At 40.5% G+C, this 24797-nt stretch overlaps 2 protein-coding genes across 2 annotated transcripts; one reads left to right on the top strand and one right to left on the bottom strand.

The window, feature by feature from the left end:
• The first annotated feature begins 7670 nt into the window (after window positions 1-7670).
• LOC113689653 (pentatricopeptide repeat-containing protein At5g39350-like) lies at window positions 7671-8369 on the top strand. The gene has a single exon (XM_027207396.1). It carries the CDS (start codon window positions 7671-7673, stop codon window positions 8367-8369), a length of 699 nt encoding a protein of 232 aa, XP_027063197.1.
• A 4888-nt stretch (window positions 8370-13257) lies between these two features.
• LOC140007890 (uncharacterized) lies at window positions 13258-15546 on the bottom strand. Its single transcript, XM_072051529.1, has one exon. The coding sequence runs from the start codon at window positions 15214-15216 to the stop codon at window positions 13564-13566; it is 1653 nt and encodes a 550-aa protein (XP_071907630.1). The 5' UTR covers window positions 15217-15546; the 3' UTR covers window positions 13258-13563.
• Between the last annotated feature and the right edge of the window lie 9251 nt (window positions 15547-24797).

The following is a 24797-nucleotide window of genomic DNA, read 5'->3' as shown; positions in this document are numbered from 1 at the left end:
GACACGAATGATGCTGAACCCCAAGAAGTGCGTCTTTGGGGTCACCTCGGAAAAATTCCTCGGCTACCTCGTCTCAAGGCGGGGAATAGAAGCGAATCCGGATAAGGTGCGAGCCATCCAGGAGATGTCTCCACCTCGGTGCATCCGCGATGTCCAAAGGCTAACGGGGCGGTTGGCCGCCTTGAACCGGTTCTTATCGCAGTCAGCCTCCAAAGCCCTGCCATTTTCAAAGTATTGAAAAAAGCTGACCAATTCTCCTGGACTGAAGAGTGTCAGCAGGCGTTTGAACAAGTGAAGGATTACCTTCACCACCTTCCAACGTTCACCTCACCTCGTCCAGGGGACAAATTGATCCTATACCTTTCCGCCGCGGTCGAAGCCGTGAGTGCCGTGCTGATAAGGGAGGAAGGAGTCCAGATCCCTGTTTACTACGTTAGCCGAGTCCTCCGAGGTCCGGAGACGAGGTACACCCAAGCGGAGAAACTTGTGCTGGCCCTGATTCATGCAGCCCGCCGACTCAAGCCCTATTTTCTAGCTCACCACATCTGCTTGAGGACTGATCAACCACTCCGGCAGATCTTGACACGACCTGAGGCTTCGGGACGTCTTACCAAATGGGCCATTGAGCTGGGGGAGTACGACCTCTCTTATGAACCCCGCACAGCCATCAAGGCCCAGGCTCTCGCGGACTTTTTAGCCGAGCTCACCTTTGACGAGGTGAAAGAACCCATCCCAGCTACCACCTCGGTGGAAGCTGAAGTGGCCATCGCTGGGCTCCAGCGATAGATTCTACACGTGGACGGGTCATCCAACGGTGAGGGTAGTGGGGCAGGCCTGCTCCTCGAAGACCCTCAAGGAGATGTGTATTCATACGCCCTGAGGTTCAACTTCGCTGCCTCCAACAATGAAGCCGAATACGAGGCTGTTATAGCTGGTCTGCAGTTAGCCCGCAAGCTCGAGGCCTCACACATTTTGGTGTACAGCGACTCCCAACTCATCGTGTGCCAAATATTAGGCGAATACGAGGCCAGAGACGAAGTGATGCATCGCTATCTCTCTAAGGTCCACCAGCTAATAGCACACTTCGAGTCCTTCGAAATCCAAAGGATACCACGGTCACAGAACCGGAGGGCTGACGCTCTCTCCCGGCTCGCGTCTACTTCTTTTGCCGACCTAAACAAGACGGTTCTCGTAGAAGTCTTAACCGAGCCGGGGTATGAAGGAGAGGTCGTGTACCCCATCTATTCCGGGGACACCTGGATGGGGCCCTTAACTCGATTACTCAGCCATGGAGAGCTCCCTGAGGACCGAGCTGAAGCACGAAAGCTTCAGCGAAAAGCAGCTCGGTACACCCTCCGCGAAGGCCTTCTCTACAAGAGGTCTTACCTCGGCCCCTGGCTGCGATGTATCACCCCGGAGGAAGGCGAGAGAATCCTCCAGGACATTCATGAGGGACTCTGTGGTGCCCACGTCGGCTTTAGGATGCTTGTGAAGAAAGCCTTGCTGCTTGGGTACTTCTGGCCCACCATGAGGATAGATGCCCAGGTCATGGTACTTTGTTGCCCTTCCTGCCAGCACCACGCCCCTGAGCACCACCAGCCGACCAACCTCATGATACCCATCACCTCGCCGTGGCCATTCGAGCAATGGGGAACTGATATAATCGGTCCATTCCCCAGGGCTCCAGGCAACTATGCTTACGTGGTGGTAGCAGTAGACTAGTTCACCAAATGGGTGGAGGCCGAGCCCCTGAGAAGCATCACTGGAACTGCCGTCCAAAAATTCTTTTGGAAGAACGTGGTCTGTCGCTTCGGCCTGCCCCGAGTGGTCATCTCGGATAATGGTAGGCAGTTCGCCGATAACCCTTTCAAAACATGGTGCAAAAACCTGGGAATCAAGCAGCACTTCACCTCGGTTGGACACCCTCAAGCAAATGGACAAGCTGAAAATTTCAACCGAACTCTCCTCCACGGCCTCAAAACCAGGCTCCACCGGGCTGGATCGTCGTGGATAGAAGAACTCTCCAGTGTGCTGTGGTCCTATCGAACCACCCCGAGGTCAGCAACTCAAGAGACCCCGTTCTCTCTAACCTATGGGTCCGAAGCTGTAGTCCCTGCCGAGTTTATCACCCCAAGTCCACGAATGGCCGCGTACGCCGCCGAAGTCAATGAAGAAGAACGGCGAGTTGACCTCGACCTCGCCGAGGAAAAGCGTGATATGGCCGCGGCCAAAATTGCTATTTATAAAAATATCCTAACTGGCTACTACAACGCCCGGGTCAAACATTTGCGGTTCAATCCGGGAGAACTCGTGTTTCGGAAAAACTCGGTCAGCCGAGTTGAGCCTCAGGGCAAACTGACCCCGAAGTGGGAGGGACCTTATCGTGTTGTTGAGTCCAGCCAAAATGGATATTGTAAGTTAGCTTATCGAGACGGTTCTCGAGTGCCTCGGACTTGGCATGCTGAGAATCTTAAGTTGTATTACCCTTGAAGGGTACGTATTCTAAAAATTTTAGCTCTTCAAGTTATTTCTCACTTATTCTTGTTTCATCGCAAGTGAAAAATAAGAGGACAAAGTAGTACAAAGTAGTATGCAAAAGAAAAAATTCGGTTCGATCAAAGAAGGCAGAAAATGTACGAGAACAAATAGTTGATTTCATTGAAGAATAAAAAGTAAAAGGCCGAGGTCATAAAATGACCCCGGCGCACTATTACAAAAGATGAGTGCCTCTAAGCACCTCCTACCCCGGCATCCTGACCCCCCGTGGTCGCATCTCCCGTTTCGGCATCTTGTCCACCCTCAGCTCCGCCGCCGGCCTGGTCGTGTCCGCCCTCAAAGCCTCCGCCGGCCTGATCATCTTCAGTACCGTCTAGCTCAAACTCGTGGAGCCATTTGTTGAACTCAGCTCGGACATCGGCTAGGTCTTTCCCAGTCCGGATGCCCTCAGCCATGCGGTCGCATAGCTCTTTGGCATCCTCGTTATAGTCCGAAGTGCCTTGAAGGGACTCCAATTCTTCAGAGGAAAGAAAGGGTGTCGCGTCATTAATGGCCGACGTGTACCCGAACATGAAGCTTGGCCGGGTGACCTCGGCGAGGTCACGAATGAAGGACTCTGACGTCCGGAAGGCTTCCATAGCAGTGACCCCGGCTTTGTCCATGGCCTCGTTGTTTGACTGCTCCTCCTGGGCCCTTCTTCTTTTTTCCTCGTCAAGCGCGGTGATCAAGGGGTTGTTTGCGACTTCGGACTTCTTCCTTCCCGCCTCGGCCTTGTCGCCATTCAGCTCAGTTGCCCTTAGCCTACTTTCCAGGTCGGCAATCTTTTTCTGGAGCTCGGCGGGCGGCTCGAAGGTTTCCATGAAACGTCCGTAGCGTTGGATCATTTCGGCAAAGAAAGCCGTGGTGGATGCCCAGGAGACCGAAGCACTCTGCATCAGCTCACCCGGAGTGAGCTTCCTGGCATAAGTACTGTCTCGGGGCAATACCGAGTGCACCAAAAGCTTGCACCGGTCGTTGACATTAATCTCCCCCTCCGGACACCAGTGGGATCCGGGGTGCCTTTTGTCCTCCTCGGCCGCCTTGGAAGGTACATGGTGGAGGTTAAACAGAGAGGACCCCGTAACGGGGTTATCCGGGAACGCTGTCACACCTTGACCCCGGGGTGGAGTTGCTATTGTGACCCCTCGGATAGGGACCCCCACTGGGATGGCCGAGGTGCGGGAGTCTCCGGGAGTGGCCGAAGTGTGTGAGCCCTCGCCCACAATCACTACGGTAGGTTCGCGGTCGCTCGTCGCCGCGGTGGATTTCTTAGTAGGCCTGGTAGAGGACCCTGTGGCATCTTTGCGCTTCTTGGGGGGCCTCTTCGCCACCTCGACGTTCCCCGAGGTGATCAGGTCAGAAATCTTCGTCACTGCATGGCATAAAAAAGAGTTAGTTAGAATTCAAGAAGGATAAACTAAAAAAGGGAAGTGGAAAAGTACAAGGTATGTGAAGTATAGAAGAAAGGAGGATGGGATGATCCGAGCTGATCAAGGCTCGGCTGAGCCCGCCTTCCACTAGAATCACTTCGGGACAATCCCAGCAGTTGATCCTAAGGCCCGACCCCATTAGCTTCTGGAAGTTGCGTTCTTCCAACTTGCCCGGGGATACCTCCTTCACCGAGGTGGGCGGCCTCCACCAGAACCCCCGAGGAAAGTCCTCGGCCGGGACGAAGAAGAAGTTTCTCTTCCACTCCTTTATTGAGCTCGGAGCATCATACACCAGCTTTGGAACCTTGTTGCCGAAGTAGAACCAGCCCTTCTCACTCCCGCTGTTCTTAAGCGAGTAACATCGGCGGAAGAGGTTGACCGTGAGCTCTATCTCCTGATGCCGGCATAGCAACTGGAAGCCGACCAGAACACGGATTGCGTTAGGAGTGAGTTGGGTGATTCTCACCCCCCAATACCTGAGGCAGTCTCGGAGAAACCTCGTGGTTGGCACTCTGAGCCCGGCCTCCAGTTGATCTACATAGATAGCCACCCTGTTATTCGGTGGCAGGGCGGCTGACTGGTGCGGCAGAGGAATGTAAATACTGTAGTCCCTCCTCCAGGGATACCTGCGGATCACCTCGGCTACGGAGGTGTGCCCCATGCTACTGCTGAAGCTCGGCATCTGGCCGTAGGTGAGTGTCGCTACGTTCGGCGGAGTAGAAGGCTCTTGAACACTCTCGTCCCTCGGGACCTCGTTCCCGAGCTCATCGTTGTACAAGACCTCGGATTCGACCTCGGTGTCTTCGGGCTGCTCTAGAGTTCTGGCCTGGTGAGACGTTTCCGCCTGGTGTGAGCCCTCGGCTCGGTGAGACGCCTCGGCACCTCCTTCTCCGACCTCGGTCGCTGTCCTCTCTTCGGAGGGGTCGGGCCTCTCTGCCTCGACGTAGTCAGGCCTCACCGTCTCTTTGTGCGTGCGAGCTGTTCTAACCATTGTACCAAAGGGGGATGAAGTGAACTTACTCAGAATCTGCGACTGTCTGAAGTTGCCGAAGTGGATGTGGTTTAGAAAGGTTGCCGAAGTGAAAATAGAAAGAAACAGAGCTCCAGGGTGAAATCCAAAGGACGGCACCCTCTCTCCTCATTAATGAGGGGACTGTTCATCTGCCTGCACCGCTGACAGCCGTCCCTTCAGCTTCCACTCAGTCACATCCATGCGGTCATGACGTGTCCATGAGTCCGTGTCTTATACGCCTCTCAGCTTCGGGAAGTAACGACCTCGGCAAATTCCCATCTCGCCCTTCCCAAAGCTTGGGGGGCTGTGAGGAGGGCCATGTAGGCTCAGATCGCCCGAGGCCTAGTCCTCCTGCCTTTCCTGAAGTGTCACCTCGGCTGTATCGTCCCGCGTGGCGATGGCAGACCGTTTACCACCTCGGCTACGACGTGAGGTCGTAACACCGAGGTGAGCATTGAATGACAACTGCGAAAAGGAGAGATGTGAACTCTGACACCTGGGCGAAGGCTGCTCTGACACGCCGCCTGAACCTGACAGAATGTCCCATCACGTCCTCTCATAAAGACCGGTCAAGTCCACCGGATGCACTGACTACCCCAGATCTCTAGGGACCCGTGCAGGCGTTCCCTCTCTCCTATCCATTCCCTATAAATACCCAGCGTATCTACCAATAAAGGGGATGACCAATTTCTGGTAGACTTCTATCTCTATTCACTACTTACTCACATCTCTACAATCCGATCTGACTTAAGTTTCGGAGTTATACCGGGGGATCCAGCCCCTTTTCTTATCTAAGCAGGTGACCTCGCTGAGGTGAGTCATCCAAGGCGCAAATATTCCTCCAGTTCGAGCGACTCACTTCTGCAGGTCGAAAGTCACCTCTTCATAATAACTTCTATATATATATATGTGTGTGTGTTTAAATTATGTTTAGTTTTGTAAATATAAGCTTTAAGATATTTGTTTAGTTTATGATAAACTGCGTTATATTTCCATCTATTTGGTGAACATCCGGTTGTTAATTTTATGCTTTTATGGCTCCTCTCGATGACAAATCCCTTGAGGGTGAGACCTGGCCTGTCTTCTATGGCACCAGTTGCTGGAAATTTGAGTTTCAGGGGCCATAGCCTTTGTTTGAGAATCGGGCATAGTCTAATACATGTAGGCAGAAATTTTTTGGATCACGATGGATTCTCTTTTCATTATCCCTTTCTTCTTATTTGGCCGCTTACCCTAGCCTTCTCTGCCTGATTTTTAACACATCTAAGTTTTTCTCTCATCGCTCTCTCTTTTTTTTTCTTTTTTAAATAGATGTATACGTGTATTTCTACTGCAAGTATTTTGCACATTTATTCTTTTTATTTTTTTAAATAGTTTTATGTGCATTTCTACTACAAGTAATTTGCACATGTTGTTTCTTGAGTAAAAATTATTATGACAAGAGGCGTTTTCTTTTGCCACTTTGAATGTCTAAATATGGTATGTAACTCATACTACAACAAATGAATATTTCAAAAGATTTTGTTCCATATTGGAAAACCAATCACATAATCAATCCCCCCCTTCCCCCCAATTAACTAACCAGCAGGAGTACGCCAAAACTTCTTATTAAGAAAAAAAATCAAAAGGTTGAAGATGATGCATTTTATGATGAAGATGCAATTTTCAGGAGGAGACGGCGAAGATGTTTTCGACCAATGGAATCTAAAAAGTTGTTATGGACCAAAAAGAAAGCACGTGTATTTTTTCATGCAATTTGTTATATATTCTATTTTGGTGCATGTAAATTAAATACATAAATATATCACTAACTACTGTTCTATTACCAGTCTAAAATGCGCAACGGATCTTCTGTACCAAATCCTGTCTCACATCCTGTTCCACTCCTTAGGATCTCGCCAAGTGTTCCTTAATAAACCAAACACTCGAACAACCCAACTCGGATCATATTAAATTAATTAATCGATTAATCGGACAGAAAACTTAAATCCATTCAATCTCTATAACCAAACCGATTAAAATAAAAACTCTTTAACCAAAATCACAATTTATCAACAAAAAAAACCCTAAAACCCAAACAATCTCTGTCCTCTCTTCATCATCTTCACCAACTTTCTAGGACCAGTTTCCTCGCACTGATTTGTGTTCCTTACCATAAATACCTCCAACAGTCATCATTCAGTTGAATACTATCATTATGTGTTGCAGGGAGATAGGGGTAGAGAGGGGCTATGCGTATTTTTCTTTTTAAATGACGTCCTAATTGAAGAAAAAAGATACAATGGCGAAGCAGCAGCAGCAGCAATGGAATGCCTGTCGTAATGGTAGTTGGGGAGCTATTGATAATAGCAGTTGTATCAGGTTACACAGGAGCAATGGCAATAGCAATAGCAATGGCAATGGCAAGAGTTTCTCCCTTTTCTTCCCCTCCTCATGTCTACCAAATTGGTTCAAATGTATACAGACAGCAACAACATAGAGATCGCCCGCCGGTTGTTTGACAAATTGTCTGAACCAAACGTGTTCGCTTGGACTGCTATCATTTCGTTCTACTCGCGAAATGGGACTTTTAACGAGTGCATATTCACTTACAAAGAAATGAAATTCAAGGCCGTGTTGCCTGATAATTCAAGGGCTTTGCCTATTCGGTATTTTCTCAAATGGAATTGAGGGATTTGGTATCATGGAATACAATGATTCGAGCCTTTGGAATGAATGGCTGCGGCCAAGCAGCTGTTAAACTCCTTGAGGAGGTGTGTAGTTCTGGTGTTAGTCCCAACTCTTTGACATTCTCTTCTGTGCTGTCAGCTTGCAGTCATTCTGGTCTTGTAAACGACGGTCTCAAGATTTTCGACAGGATGAGCACTGATTTTGGCTTCAAACCTCAGACAGGACAGTTTACATGTCTTGTTGATTTACTAGCACGGGCTGGTCAGCTTGATGATGCTGTTGACTTCATCAGAAAAATGCCTCACGAGCCTGATAAACATAGCTGGGGTTCTATACTTGCTGCCTCTCTAGAACAGCAAAGCATAAGAATTGGAGTCCTGGCTTTAGAGCATCTGGTCAATCTGGAGCCAGAAAATGCTGGACACTACGTGACATTGTCAAATTTATATGCTAAAGCTGGAAGGCCAGATGATGCTGTGAGAGTACGGAGGTTAATGGAAAGCAGAGGATTGGTCAAGCAATTTGGATATAGCAGTGTTAGTTTAGTGGCATCATTCAATTCTCAGAGGGTTTGTTCAAGGCATTATTTCCAGATTCGTACAATCATTTTTATCCAGAGGATTAGTACCTCATTCAGTTTGTTGAAGCTAACTCTCTTAAAAACATATCTAGTTGCTGGAACTTGCCCCATAATGAGGCTACAGAAATTTCAATGGTACTGATGTTGTTTGGACTCTGGGAAGTCAAGCAGAGTAAGGAAAATTAAAAGTATATTAAACCAACAAGAAACGTCTCACAGATGCTCAAAATCAACACCAAAATTTTGTGTAAATATTTGGAAAATAATACCCTACCTTCAGTACAAACTTCTCCAAGTTGGGTGAAGCACTTATAAAAGAAGTAAATCCAATCAAACTGTCATCTTTTGATGCACAAGCAACTAAGATGAACTGCTTCAAATTAGTTAGTTGAGGAAGATAATTAAGGATTCCTTCTTCCTGGGACTATCAAACAAGAAGTAAAAATCAAGCAAGTCAGGAACACCTGAGAAGTAATTATACATAATACTCAAACGAAATTCTATCCAAAATTCCTATTAATAAGTTGAGTTAACCTCTGAAATAGCAAGCTTTGACGCATATAAACTAAGAAACTCTAGTTTCGCCAAGCAGCAGAAAATCCCAGAAATAACATTCCTGATTGAGTTACGGAACCACCCAGAGAGTGATACTTCCACAAGCATGGGGACATTCTGAAGAACCACACTATCTACTTCAGTAATTTTAAGAGAGACTAGATTTGTATCCCGGATAGTGATTGATTTTAATGTGAAACACTGGCATATCTCCAGAAATTTCAATGCAAGAGACGGACCACAAACTTCAAAATTTACCAAACTTGAACACTGATGCAACACTAGGCGCTCAAGGAATGGGCAATTGCGTATGAAGCATTCAAGAACATCCCCAGTCACTTTCAGACTTTTCAAGCTCAATGTTCGCAGGGACTTTAAGTCAGTCAGAGAACAAGGATGAATATCACCATAACCAGGTTGAGATTTCTGTGAAGCTTTCCCACTGCCGAAAACCAGGCATTATTTCCTACAATCATTTTTATCCAAATTATTTTCTGTCAACATCCACTAGTATTGGAAATTAAGACGATTTCTTGTATGCATCAAGAATCCAGAGCAGCTCAACTAATATATCTCATCTTCGAAAGCGGAAGTATCCATTACCCAGTACAAATTTACACTAAAACTAAATATATTTCTACCATGAAACAACCGTGAATTTCAGCTCAACTAATATATCTCATCTTCTACAGTTTAGTCAAAAGAATGTTTATTAACAGAAATTTAAACAAAATTATCAAAATCAATTGAAGTATAAGCACAAAGTATTATTCCACTTAAAGGTCTAACTAATCCATGAATGCAATCCCACAGTCTCGTCCTCCATTTCTTCAGAAGCATCTTCATTCAATATTCCCATTTTCAACAACTTGTTGATCAGAATCATCATTATTTTCAAGTTCTTGTGCCTACAAAAACGGACCCAAAGTTAGCAAATATATTGAATTATAATTGTAAATGATCAAACTAATATATATAAAATTAAATAATTAATCAAGGTTTTTTCTTACTTGGACAAAACTTATTGATGCATGTTGTTGTGCTATTGAACTTGAAGACATCAAATCATAGCCTTGGTAGAAGTTAGGGTCCAACGTCTGCCGAAAAAACAAGAAATAAAAGACTACACATACAAACAAACAGCTATAAACTTGCAAAACTATAATACTTGGAAAAAATTAAGATAAATAAGAAACAACATGCAACTAATGGTTGACATAATATCTACAAAAACTACTATTCACTTACTTGTAATAATTGTGTCATGTTCTTAGTATTTTGCCTATTGCAGATGTCTTCTATTGGAATTCCAAATTTCTGATATAATTAAAGAGAGACAACCACAAATTAAAAATATCATTGGCAAAATATATCTTCGATGTAGTTTAGTCATCTAAGAATAAAATATTCAAATACAAATTTAGAATGAATTACATATCTACTATACTAAACAAGAGAAAATACAAATTTAAGTTGTATCGAAACATACCACATCACCAAAATGAGCAAAATCCGTTCTCATCTTTGCATTAGCCCAAAATATGTTAGTTATCAAGTCATCTTCATCTACTTGAATGGCATAATAAAAATTTGGGTCCTCTAATTGCATCCTTTGTAAGTACTCTAAGACTCCTCCTGTGTCACCTTGCATCATTGGTATGGATCTTTTGGATCGTAAGTAGTTTTTTAAATCATCTCGAATGAATCCAAGATTTTCTCGTCCACCAACTTGTTTCGACATCAGTTCAATTGATTGTTTTGGTGCAATTCCACAACTTCGGGCCATATCTATTTCAGCTTCATGCGCCATTGTCATGTGTCTATGAGATCTAAATAAATGGGTTTTGCTCGGAGTTGATTGCTCATGATTATGTTGTGCAACAAATTACACAACACGGTATTTTCCAGCTTGTCTACAACTAATTTTCATCCTTGCACCACAATCACATCTTGTTTCTGGACGCGGACACTTAACAACCATATTATGTTTGTCTTTTGGCCTTTTTCCTTCACGGGAGCAGCAAAAAACCCTGTCCAACATCATATCACTATTTTTGTCTTTATGTCCCTTACTCAATCGAGTTCCAAACCCAGATGCTTTGGCATATTTTTGGTAAAAATTTCTAGCTGCTACTTCAGTAACAAATTCCATGCCAAGTTTCCGGACCAAGTCATCTGGTATAGCCAAAGGAAGAAAAATTTGATTTCCTTGATTGCCATCAGTAATATAAAGAGGTAAGGCATTATCATTTATCTCCTGCCAATCAACATCTTCAAAGTCCAATTTACGATATGATTGGATTTCATGAGTCGGCAAATCATTCTCCATATCTTTCCAATCACAAAGGCGTAAAGCAACATAAGAAATCTATACCCCAAATGAAATATGCAAAATTCTATTTAACACTTGAAAAATATGGATCGTACAAATATAAGGATGTTGAAATTCCTAATTATGAACCAACAAATGGAAGCTCTTTTTTTGTGTAATTTAGTAATTCACAAATAATTTTTAAGAAAAGAAATGGTTGATCATATTAAACTAAGAGCTCTATCATATTGTTCATGTACAGATCCACAAAATTTCTCAAACTGGAATAAGACCAATACTATTCCTCCATCAATTTCAGCAAAGGAAGAACATTACAGCCCTATTTGCATGAATACAAATTCCAAGAAAAAAGTTGCCATGTTTGTTCCTAAACAACAGCTAGGAATAAAAAGAAAAAATGTCACCTTGCAAAGATCCAAGAAAAAGTGGAGAAAATTTTGAACAAAACCAACATATTCACAACTGCTATGTTCTTTTTATATTTAGACATATACTCCTGAGGTTACATAACCTTTGTAATTTTTGAGAATAATGCAGCCACAGAAAAAAGGGAAATCAAAAACACAAAAAGTAAAAAAAAAAAAAAAAAAGTCCCAATAGGGCAGCTGTATCAGGTTACTGGAAGGCCACTTGGAACGGACAAGTCTATCTACAGTGGATCTAAATATGTTGGGGTCAAGAAAGCACTTGTTTTCTACCGGGGCAGACCTCCAAAGGGTATCAAGACTGATTGGATCATTTTGAATATCGCTTGAGTGAATCAAGATCTCAACCTAACAAGCAAAATGATTCCATGAGGGTAACCTAACAATTATGCAATGTAGTTAGACGTAGTGGTATCATTAATTATGTGGTCCTGGCTTTTCTTCAAGGTGCTTAATTGCAATTGTAATCGATAGTTAAGCCCTTCAAAAACCGAAGTTAAAGTCATTGTCTTGTAACATTAGATCATCTTTTACATGAATTTTCACTATTCTACTAAAATTCAACAACGTTTCTCTTTTGTATTTCAATTCAGAAGGAAAATTCAACAGAAAATCTAGGCAACCGTTTATCAGTATATTTAAACACATAAGTTTGCATAGAAATCACACAAAATGTAGAAATACTGAACGAACAGATACTTCAAAAAAGTGTGGAATATGGATGCACAGGAAAATCATAGACCAAACAGATAGTACACATATTGCCTTCAGATTTGCTAAACTATGAAGAGAGCAATAACAATTTCTAATGTTTCCTTTTTGTATGTTTGTTGCAGCCAGAATTATTGATTGGGTTCTTTGCAGAATTTATAAGAAGAAAAATTTTGGAAAAGCCCTTGATATCAAAGCTAAAGATCAAAGTACCGAGACTGTGACAACGGCTGATGCGGCTAGTTGTGAACCACAGCAAATACAGTTGTCGAAATTCCCAAGGATTTGATCGCTATCTCATCTATGGGATACGGAGTGCATGGGCACAATTTCACAGCTATTCGGAGACAATTCTTATAATGCAGTCTGCGATAATCAAAACATAGTTAACAGCAATGGAAATCATGTTTCAAGACAATTAGGAGAAGTCCTACATCAGTTCCAGGGAAATCATGTTTCAAGACAATTAGGAGAAGTCCCACAACTATTTACGTGTGCTTTCGTGAAACATACTACTAAAGCATAAAAGCCAAAAACTAAAGCATAGAAGCATATTACTCACAATGCGGGAGTGTTTGTGGGCGTCAGTTGTAAATTGCACAACGGATCATCAAGTTATCTGTTTGAATGGTGAAGATGATGAAGAGAGGATAGAGGTTGTTTGGGTTTTAGGGTTTTTTTTGTTGATAAATTGTGATTTTGGTTAAAGAGTTTTTATTTTAATCGGTTTGGTTATAGAGATTGAATGGGTTTAAGTTTTCCATCCAATTAATCGATTAATTAATTTAATATGATAGGGTTTGGTTTATTAAGGGACACTAGGCAGGATCCTAAGGAGTGGAACAGGATGTGAGAAAGAATTTGGTACAAAAGATCCGTTGCGTTAAAATAGTCATAGAACAACGATAACAAAAGAATGCGGGAAAGTGCGTACTACTAGCGTTTGTACATTCAGAAAATTAAGTACTAGTAGTAATGTTTTTATGTTCCTGTGAAAACACTAAAAATGACGAAAGAAAAGAAAATGGATGGCAGTTTGTCCACAACAAGTTGCGTTGCTTGTCCACAAATGTTACGGTACACTGTCAGCACTCCCTCCATTAATTTATGTGGCTGCAAACTTTGCTCTTGTAATGTTAGAACAGCACCGGAGTATGGCGTCGCTAAGACATTGATTGGTGCAGCAAAACCGGTGTTAGGACAAGAGCAATTAATCATCATCATCCAAAGAAAAAGAAGAGGCTATTTTTTTTGTATATTTAATAAGGAAGGAAGTTGCATGCGAAAGCTAGCGATGCTGAGATAAAGTGCCTTCAAAGGCCAGGGAAAATCCAAACCGGATGGGGGTCCATCTTCCTGTACTCGTCCTGATACAGGACATCAATTTCTCGATTCTTCATGCTGAAAACACCCAAATGATAAGCTCCAGAAGTAGTGTTGGGCTCAACTTCAGCATCTACACAAGTGAAGTAGATAGAATCTACTCTTAGTCTTAACCCCGGATTAATGTAATCCCCAGCACATACGGAAATACATTCATTAGTACCCAAGAACAATGAGCGACCCCCTAAGCTCGTCACTTTCATCCACTTGTTCTCATCAAAGTCCAACTTGAAAACATCAAAGCACTTTGTCAACCTATGGGCACGTTTCTCTGGCACATCAGCTTTGAAAGTTTGGAAATACCTCAAGACTAGCAGCAATTCACCCGAAGAATCTACAAGATACTTCTTCCGACATAGCTGTGCTCTCTCTAACTCATCACCGCTGTTCAAGTCAGCAAAAAAACGAAGCGAAGGATACTCAGATTTTACGAGAGTCATCTTGGGAGAAGATGGGCAACTGAGATCCCAGGCTTCAAGGTGATCACTCTCGCACAAAGCATAAAACTTTTCATGCTTGCTCAAGTACATAATATCTTGATAAGAGGAGCGCGGTCCATTCAATGCCGTCCAAGTTTCATCCCCAACCCTGCAGAAGGCAAGTTGAGTATCTCTTCTATTATATCCATGGATAATCATAACGCTACATGGTTTATCACTGCCGCCGCCGCCCGATTCGTGAAGATTATGAGGAGAAGAATTAGACGGGAATGGGGGTGGGGAAGAAGACAAAATAACCTTATGAATGAAGGATTTGCTCAACTCTTTCGAACATACCGGTAAAATTCCACCAGAACAAGTAAAAGTTGCTTGTGTTGAGCAAGAAAACTGATACTTGCTCTCCAATGTAACGAACTGTAATCCGAGCTTTGGCTTCCTTGGGCGGTAAGGGTGCAGTTTCTGAGACACCTTACACAGAACTGTTGGAAGAGTCTCAATTGGTGGAAGTGGGATAAATGGGAAGGAGAAGGAATCAGCGGGGACAAGGGGGTTGAAGAGGTAGAAAGATCCATGGTGCATATTCACGAAGGCAAGCCAGCCTTTTGAAGATCCAACGCATTTAGAATCATCAGGCGAGAGATACCGGCCAAGCCACATAGTCCTCATGTTCTTCTCAACATTAAGCAGTTTCCTGTTTGCAAAGTTCAAGACATGATAACGCCCTGGATCGTCTCTAGGACGGTCCTCGACATCGTCGAAGCAGTCGGCGTGATGGGTATACATAATTCTTCCCGTATCTGTATTCATGTCAAATCCAAATGGCACCAACAGGCAAGGGAAACCCTCTAGTTCATCCGTCTCTGCCGCCTCCTCCAACTTGTCGAATGGTGACCCACACTCGGATGAAAGGGATGAGAAGGCACGAAAACTGCGCTTCAAGGAGCCAGTAGTGCTGCAGAGGGATTGGGATTGGGAGAACTTGATGGATGCAAAGGCAAAAAGGCCTTGTGGGCGATCGTTGATGTGCCGCCGCCCGCCCATGAAAGTTTGAGATCTCTTCAAAGATGTGCTCCATAGCTGATCTCCACCCATCGGCCTAACTTGACTAGACAGCAACAATCTCTCTGATACCATGAAACTCATGATCCTGTTCTCCTCCTCCCTGTATATGCTCCCGTTCTTCTGTTGCTTACGTTAGTGAGGGAAGTCCGTCCAGCAAAGGAGGCTGCGCAGACGGTTGCGTGATGAAGAAGAGTTTGAGATGTTGGCTGGGATTAGAAGAAGAGGTTCAATGGACATCTTTAGGTATTTAATTTCAAGGAAAAAACGCGTCCCCGAGGTTTGTTGCGTATTACGAAACGAACCTTACAATATGACCAAATCACACTCATCCTCTTTCAGTGACTTATGCAGTTAATCACAGCTAGGGATGGTAATGGAGCGGATGCCCACGGATAACCGCCTCGCGGGGGCTCTCGGGGTGGGGGTGGGGGGAAAAAGTTTAGAAACGGGGCGGGGGTATACTCCCCCACCCCATCCCCGCCTCGCCACCCGCAAAAAAAATTATATATATATAATTATATATAATATGTAATTTAATTAGTTATAAACTTATGATAATGATATTATTAGTTAGATGTATTATATAATGTATATTAGTGTATGTAATATAATTGATATTATCAATTATACGAATAATTAGACATGTCTACTAATAGAATTTATTAATTAGTTATACTAAATTTACTAATACATTTATACTAAATTTCTAATTACACTTAATAGAATAACACTTTTTTCTCAAAAAAAAAGCACAAACATAATAATGAATTAGTGATTATATTTGTACCAAAAGTGTAAACTTAACTATTTTAGTTGTATTTATTTCATCATGTTGGATTGTATTCAAATAACTTTTGTTTGATTGTTTTTATGAGTTTCAATTGTAAAATTACAATGAATAATAACTTGATGATGTGTTGATATTTTAGTACTTGATTATTTATTAAAATTTAACTATAATAAAATTTTATTAACCCCACGAGAAAAATTTTATTAACCCCGCGGGTGCCCCCACGAGAAAAGCGAGGCGGGGCGGGGGAGTGGGAGGCGGGGGACGGGGTGGGGGTAGGAGGGGAATTAATAGGCAACGGGGCGGGGGGTGGGGGAGGCCTCCCCCACCCCCCGCCCCGTTGCCATCCCTAATCACAGCCTTTGATATCAAGAACTTGCAGCCCACAATTTTCTCCGCTTGCGTGGTACGTATTTATATATTTCTCTTCATCTTGATTGAAAACAATTACCATGGTTTCATGGTGTGTGTGTGTTTTTTTTTTTAAATGTAGGAGTAGGCACTATCCGAAACCAGGGAAAATACCTTTTTCATCCCTATTATTTGGGGATGAGCCAATTGCGTCCTTATTATTTTATTTCAAACACATTTTGCCTCTTACATTTCAATTTTTGGCCAATTAAGGACAATTGTCAATTACTCTCTTAAGTTGGACTGAATTTAATATTTAATGAAACACGTGAGAATCAAGCATGGGAGGCAAAAGATAGAAGCTAATAGACTAATTTATTTATTGTCGCAAACTCCCTTTACTTTGCTAACCTTAGCAAAACATCAAACACAAATCTGTAGAACAACCGCATAAAATAAAATACTTCAAGCACAAATCAAAAAATTAAATTTATGATGTTATGTGGTCCTTCTGGAGATTTGGTTCTGATTTTTGCTATGGTTCATAAGGTAATGGGAGTTTGTGACAAAGAGAGAAGCGGAGAGTGAGAAATGAGTTTGCTAGCTTTCGTCACTTGTTTTATTTGGTTGTAATTGATTGATTAACGATCGAATTTAGATCAAATTAAGAGATTACTTATCAATTATCATTAACTGGCCGAAAATTAAAAGATAAGGGACAAAATATATTTGTGGTAAAACAATAGAATCGAAACCGGCTCATCCCGCAAACAATAGGAATGAAAAAGCTATTTTTTTGTCTGAAACCAATTGGCATTCACCACATAACCAATTCATAATTAGGCGATATTAATTTTTTCCCTAATTAGGGGTATAATTAGTTCATGATTAGGAGATAATTAATTTTTTCCACAATCAAGAATATAATTAGTTTTCAACAATGCCAACCAAAGAAACTTTTGGGCATTTAAAGATTTTCCTTTTAAGTACATTGATCAAGTCTTGCATGGACACGTAACACGAATCATAAGTTCTTTGATCTTGGGTGCAGGCCCAAACCCAAAAGATCGTCGTGTTTGGTTGCTCAACCGTCAGACATCTGCATCGGTACTTCGGCAGCTCCAACATATTTACCTGGCCATTATTTCTGGACACGGGATGGCCAAGGGAATGTTCAAGAATTCAATCTCATTGATGGTGATGTTGTCGCAAATCCGGTATCGTCGCTTTAGCAATGCTATTTTAATGTCACTATAGGTCTGTTTTTTGTGGTAAATGTTTCGCAACTGAAAGTGTTGCTCATCACATGAATAAACGTTGACATGTTAATGTTGGCTTAATTTGTAAGGATAGGCTGCTTTTTCACAAAAAAGTCATATATTCGAATTTCATTATCAATGTGAGAATTATGTTGATGAATGATTTGCAAGAACTTTTATAAGTCATTTAAGGTTTCGGGGGCATGCCCTTACCTTTGATGGTGATCAGAACTAGATCTAACCAAGTTTTTGTATTACCCAAAAAAAAAAAATGTGATATGCTGGTTTTATTGTATTTGTAGACAAAATTAGGGACGATCCAAGTTACCAAAAAAGTACTGGACCAAAATCCGGATTTCTTTTCGATTGAGGCCAAGGATTTTGGTCATTTTTTTCTAGTGATTTCACTGGGCAGTTGGCACAGGACCGGCAAGATTCCAACCCAGGCACAGTTGTGAAAAAACAGCAAAATGGAGCAGCCTAATGATGCTGTGTGTCGTCAAGGACTAGCAGGTATACAGATCTGACTAAATCAAAAGGGTGCAGAGACATCTTTTTCAAATTTTTTTCACTTCAGGTGGGATTTAAACTCCGATCTATAATTCAAAAAGGGATTCAATCCTTTTTTGTGGCGACCGAGCCAAAACTCAGTGGTTGGTTAAATTAATATATACCTCACCCTTAGTGGATGTCTTCACTCAAGCAAGTGCTGACATGGTTGACATTTGCATGGACACAGAATTCCGACAACATATACTTCTGTGGACAATTTACCTTCGAATCCAAGTAAGTCGCCATAAATGCCTGAGTACTTTGTATATACGTGTTATTATGAGGTAAATATATGGTACAGTAAAGTGGTAAACACAATTATGCAATCAAAATTATTAATCACATAGAAACTACTTGCACGCTTGCATGAGACGATAAAAATTCAGGATGATACGTTAATTGGGACAGAATCCTGGGTTGGATATTGCCACAAAAGGAAAACATGGATAGATTGGTGGTGAGATCCGTGAGAATCTATCTACGGGAGAAGCCAGTTTCAAATGTTGGCTACGGGCAATGTGGCGCAGTTGAAACCTGAGAATGGCGGGTGGCACAAATGAGGCTGCTCTGAAAAAAGGAGAAGACCTGGACAGTCAAAAAGCCCAGGGCAGCTGTTGGGCCATCAATTCATCGGTCCGTGTTTCAACTTTGGATGGCAATTCTTTGTCGCAAGTCTTTCAACTGACTTGGCATTAGTACGAACAATTATTATTTATCTCTGTGTTTATTTATTTATGTTTCTCTTTGTGATATTCTGGCATGGTGGTTCTTTTTTCTTTCTTTTTCCGATTGATCAGCATCATCAACCTTCTGGAATCCTGTTATCAAATTCACCCATTCTATGCCCATTGATTGAAATGGAATATTATGATGAAAGCCATTTAGCTCCAATAAATTAAAATCAAATCGAGTAGTAGCATGTTGACAACAATTGCACCGAAGAATCCATTATCATCATGCGCTGGACTGGACGAGCAAGATTGATGCAAATGCTTTTATTATTATTATAATAATTATATGTTATTGAGGGAAGATTGATGATGCAAATGTTGCATTTGGTGATTTTCAAGTCAAAAAAGCAGAACCAACTAAATTTGACTTTGGCTTTTAAAATTTTGTTAAAAGCACCATCCCCGTCCATCATCATAACCTCCTCCTTTGTCTTGGGTCGACATTCCTCTCACCATTGATTGATTAGGAGTTTGATATGAAAACTCATTCCTGTTGTCTGTCGTATGGTAGTGGTGTACTTAGTTTGATTAAAGCTTTCGTCAGCATTGTCTTTTTAAAATGTAGGATTATTGATTCTTCTTAAAAATAAAAAAAAAAAAACCGCAACGAATTATATATGTCTACTTAGTTTAAACGAGAACTGGGCGAAAGTGGACATTGTTGGACGGCGGCCGGTTGCCTCAGCGACCACCTGCAGCATTACACGTACTTCACACATCTGCAGTCTGGGCAGTTTAATCACTCGCTAATTATTTCATATGTTCGTTGCAGTCCTGGCTGCAGATTCCCATGCATCCACTTCCTTTTTTTGTTGGGTTATTTAATAAAACTAGGCAAAAAGAGAGGGGAAAATCGTCCAAAACGTCCTTTATATTTTGTAAAATGACTTTTTTCATTCCTCACTTTTAAAAGTGTAATTTTATGTCCCTTACATATTCACATCAATCAAATTTAATCCCTAACTAGGTTTCCGATCATTTTTTGGCCGGAATCCATCACGTGCAAGGCACGTGATCATTTTTTAAGGGTAAATTTGTCAAATTATATTTTATATAATCTGATCTATAGTCCTCCACATTTTATAAAACAAATTTTTTCGTCCCTCACATTTTATAAAATAATTTTTTCATCCCTCACATTTCACAAAATGAATTTCTCCATCCCTCGCATTTCAAAAAATGAATATTTTCATCCCTCACTAATTATGTATGTGAGGGAAACCTTAAAAAAAAATGTGTGAATATATTTTGTTTAAACACATGTATATATCTATTTGATTTTGTTTAATAATACGAATAGCATAAATATATGTACGTGTCTATTTGATTTCACTTAACAATACGAATACCATATATTATACGTGATCATTTGATTTCATCTGGTATTAGCTAGTAAATAATTTGCATTCATTGTCAAGTTGGCCAATAAAGTTATTTTCGGTCAAAATATAATAAGAATATACAAATTAAGGTTCTATTAGTAAATATTAGCCATAATCATACAAAAAGAAAAGATAGCCCACAAGTTGGGGCCAATTACATACATGTATTTATGCTATTATTATTAAGTAAAATCAAATAGACATATATATGTGTTTAAAAAAATGTATCCACATACATAATTAGTGAGAAATAAAAAATTCATTTTTTGAAATGTGAGGGATGGAGAAATTCATTTTTTGAAATGTGAGGGATGAAAAAAATCATTTTATAAAATGTGAGGGACGAAAAAAATTTATTTTATAAAATGTGGAGGAGTATAGATGAGATTATGTAAAATATAATTTGGCAAATTTACCCTTAAAAAATGATCACGTGCCTTGCACATTATGGATTCCGGCCAAAAAATGATCGGAAACCTAGTTATGGACTAAATTTGTCCGATGTGAATATGTAAGGGATATAAAATTACACTTTTAAAAGTGAGTGACGCAAAAAGTTATTTTACAAAATGTGAGGGACGTTTTGGCCGATTTTCCCAAAAGAGAAAGGGAAAATTTTCAACCATGAATTGCAGTAGATATCTAGTAATAGAATTTAAGGGGAGATTTTATCGTACATTTTGGGTATTATATCCTCAAATTAAATTCAGTGCTAGATGGTGAAATAAATGTTGTTGACTCTTAAATTATATAACAGTTTCAAAAGGCTTAGAGCGTAAACTATTATTTTCATTGAGAAATACAAGTTAAGGAATGATGCCATAAATGGGCCATAGAATATCTTTGATTGAAGTAGCCATACATGCCGGAAACCTCAAGCTGTAATTAGCAAATATCATTCCACACATCAAGGACTTTTCAAATCAATCTAATCTTGCCCTTAACTGTTGAAGAAAAAGCAGATCAAGTAAAAAATCCAGATAACAATAATGATCTACACACGAGGAATTAGTGATGTGTAGGGGTGCCAAATGAGCAACGGAGGTATTTGGTCAAACTTCGACTCGATTTCGAGTTTGATTGACCTCGAGCTGAAATTCGAACATGATTATCAAATTCAACTTGAACCTTTAGGTATTTTGTTCAAAAGCTTGTTGAACTTTATGAGTTTCATATATACACATATTTTTTAGTTTTTCTTTTTAATAATTGTCAACTTACTTAAAACCTATATTTTTAGAAAAATTATATCTTTTACCACTCGATTTTGAACGCGATCTTGATCTCAATTTGCTTATCGAACTCCCTATATTTTTCATGATTCAAACTCGAGTTTTGAAATCGAAGATTCGTCAAACTCGAGCTCAGGTAATGTAGTTTGAACTCGAGCTTGAATGCACCAGTATTCGAGCTTGACTCAGCTTTTTGCGACCTGCAGGGATGTGTCGATCAAGTTCATTTTAATAACAAATCTCGGGGAAAGAATTGTGGCAAGCTAGAAGCTTAAATGTGGGCCCACGTTTTGATTTTCGGTTGTTATTTATGAAGATATTTTGTCTTTAATTTGTTTCAGGGGAAAAACAAGTTATGATTTTGGCTTGTTGGCTATTCTATAATCCACTCCCCCCCCCCCCCACAAAGTGTATTTAAAAATCAAAATTAAAAGAAAGTCTAATATTAAAATATTTAAGTTGTCATAATTGTGTTTTATGATTGGGTGGGTGTATGTATTAAGGTGATTTACTTTCCTGCCTACTAGGAATCATATCATCGACCGTCGACATAAGCTACCGCAAATATCATCGTATTGAGCTGATAAATTAATGCATTAGCAGCAGGCTAACTTTCCCTTCCCTTCTTTTCCGTCTCGTGACAAATAACAAGCACATTCCAGGTTAGGATATCCCCAAAACTAAAAAAACAAAAAAAAAAAATCAATTTATCTTGGTATATACAGCTTTGGGTAAAACACCACATGATTATCACTAATAAGATTCCTCATTAAGGTACTTTGATTAGTTGTGACATAAATCAAAATCGGCAGCAAAAACAATGGACCATTGGAATCAGCCTTTCCTTAGGTATTCTTCTAGAAACAAGCATGATGTCGAATAGTGGACTTGACTTGCGGTGCATGCGAAATCTTGAGATATCACTTAATTAGCGAAACAATAAACAATCAGGGCACGCTACTCTCTTTCACAAACTGATGATGCCCTACTGTTTAATCATGAATAATATAATAATCGTTTATTATCAAGATTTTCCCTCGTTGAAAGGGATGTCGACGTGACTTGAAATTCTCTATAATTACCCGACATGTTTGTGATTGTATGCATCATCCTTTGTTGCAGCACGGTATTGGGGGGAAAAAATAATGTTAAAGAGGGAGCGGTAGATCAAAATTTTCGTGTCATTTTCAATTGGAGTAATTTTTTTTATGACTCGATCTTATATATACTGATAGTTTATGTACTGTCATGATCAGATGAATATCACATAATTGAAGTATATATTTAAAATTCAAATTCAACGTCCGTGACATTTCAACCACAATCTTGCTTGAGACACAATAATAGATCATTCATTAGGACCTTAGTTGCCTGCATTATATATATATATATATATATTAATAATAATATAGTCCTAAAATAAACAAACCCTTTTAAGGATACGTTTCTAGAAGCCCATACGAACAATTAATGGGACAAACCTGAACTCACCAGTGATTGGGTGCGGCCTACACTACAAAAAGAACAAAATGAAGGCACAGCAAGAAAGAAGACCGATGACCTTCCTTCACCTCTACATCTGAAATTGTGGGCCCATAGCCATTGCGGAGTGAAAGAGAAAGACCTTCTAGAAGGCTTGGCACGAGGAAGGCCCCATCATGAACATTTAGCCAGGTTCAAGACAGTCAATGCAAGTTTTTCAGAATCTGATCTGGAAAAAGAAATATATTATATTGTTTGGACAGAGTATTATTTGAAATAATTACTGTAGTACTTTTTGTGATGTGATGTATGTGAGATAAAAAATTGATTGAAAATATAAAAAGGTGGATTAAAAAATGTGTTTATGATGCAAGCGAAATATTATTTGAAATAATATGTGTATCCAAACAAACAAAGTGCTGTAACAGTTTTTCAGAATAATCATGAAAGATAGCTTATGATGTTCAAACCCAATCCTATTTGGTTTGTCAAAGAGATGATTCTTTATTACTCTTCAATTTTGCAATGGTTTCAGTTTTTTCTTTTTGATGATGCGAAACTTTTTTTTTTTTTTCCAATTTTTGTTTGATAATTAGAAAGAGCATGCGTTGGTGAATGCAATCACCTATAACAAAATTGGCACACTCCTTTTTATAGGTATATGTTTATTATTTGAATACTCATATTTTCAGCATATAATCCTCTAAATTGCAAATAACATCAAATATTTTTTTTTTTTTAGAAAAAGAAGGACCAGAACAAAGAGATTTGCTTTTGGGAAATCAAGAAAGTCAAAATCAATTTGTCTTTAAACATGAGAATTCGAGTTCCTGCAGCATATTATTTGGGTTGTAATTTTTAAATTTTTTATAAAAAAAAAAAAAAGAGAGTATATTGTGATTTATGGCAGGCGATGGATGGGAAAAGAAAAGTCACAATTCAAAAGGAAGTCAAGGTCCAACCTGTCTGTAATTTTATTTATTAATTGGGTAAAGAGGAAGGTCATTTTCTGGCGAGAGAGTTCGTGCACACGCCTCCTGCGGGCCACAGCTTTGCAAAGTGTCTAGAAGCTCTGGCACGTGCCAAACCATACTTGATATACCGCTGGCGCCGAGGACTCCTTTTGATCCCTACCCTATCTGTGGGCTGATTTTGAGCCGAACAACGCCGAGGAATATTGGACTTGATGATGAATCATGATCAAAATTATTAAAAAGATCCCAAGTCATTAAAAGAATGTTGATTGATTTAAAGATTTAATACATTATTAATTTTTAGATTATTCTTGTACATAAAATATATTCAAATTTAATGGATTGAACTATTAGTCAGATAATCATGAGATTCATGATTCGACCGTCAAATCACATCGAATAAAAAAAAGAAAAGAAAAGAAAAGAAACAGTGGTTTAGATTTATTAGAAACAAAATCCAAAAAGAATAAGAATAAACAAGTTTTTATTTAAACAACTAAAGCACATGGCGGCTTCCATAAACCAAGCCGACCAGAGAAATGAGCAGTGCTCTAAAATCCGTTGGAGCCATGTCAGCAGATGAGCCCAAAAACAGACAGCAGCACCGCACCGGCCGCCGCTGGGAAATATGAGAGAGAGAGAGCCCACGGCATCATCACTGGGGCCCACTCCACACTCTCTCTCTCTCTCGGTTTCTTCATTTCCAAAACACTCCCCTTCTCTCCCCCAATCGTCCCCCCCTTGACCTCTATATATATGTCTACTCCGTCATCCATATCCCATCTCAAATTGACAACGCATCATCTCAATTATTTGAACGGTCGGAACCCTAAAGTTTTTCTTTGGCTTCTGGAATCTCTCTGTCAAATTCTCACCAGAAAATTTCCCAAATCTCGCGGGAAAAGGAAA

The sequence above is a fragment of the Coffea arabica genome, chromosome 5c (genome assembly GCF_036785885.1).
Source record: "Coffea arabica cultivar ET-39 chromosome 5c, Coffea Arabica ET-39 HiFi, whole genome shotgun sequence".
Taxonomy (NCBI): Eukaryota; Viridiplantae; Streptophyta; class Magnoliopsida; order Gentianales; family Rubiaceae; genus Coffea; species Coffea arabica.
This window is presented reverse-complemented; position numbering and strand designations above follow the sequence as displayed.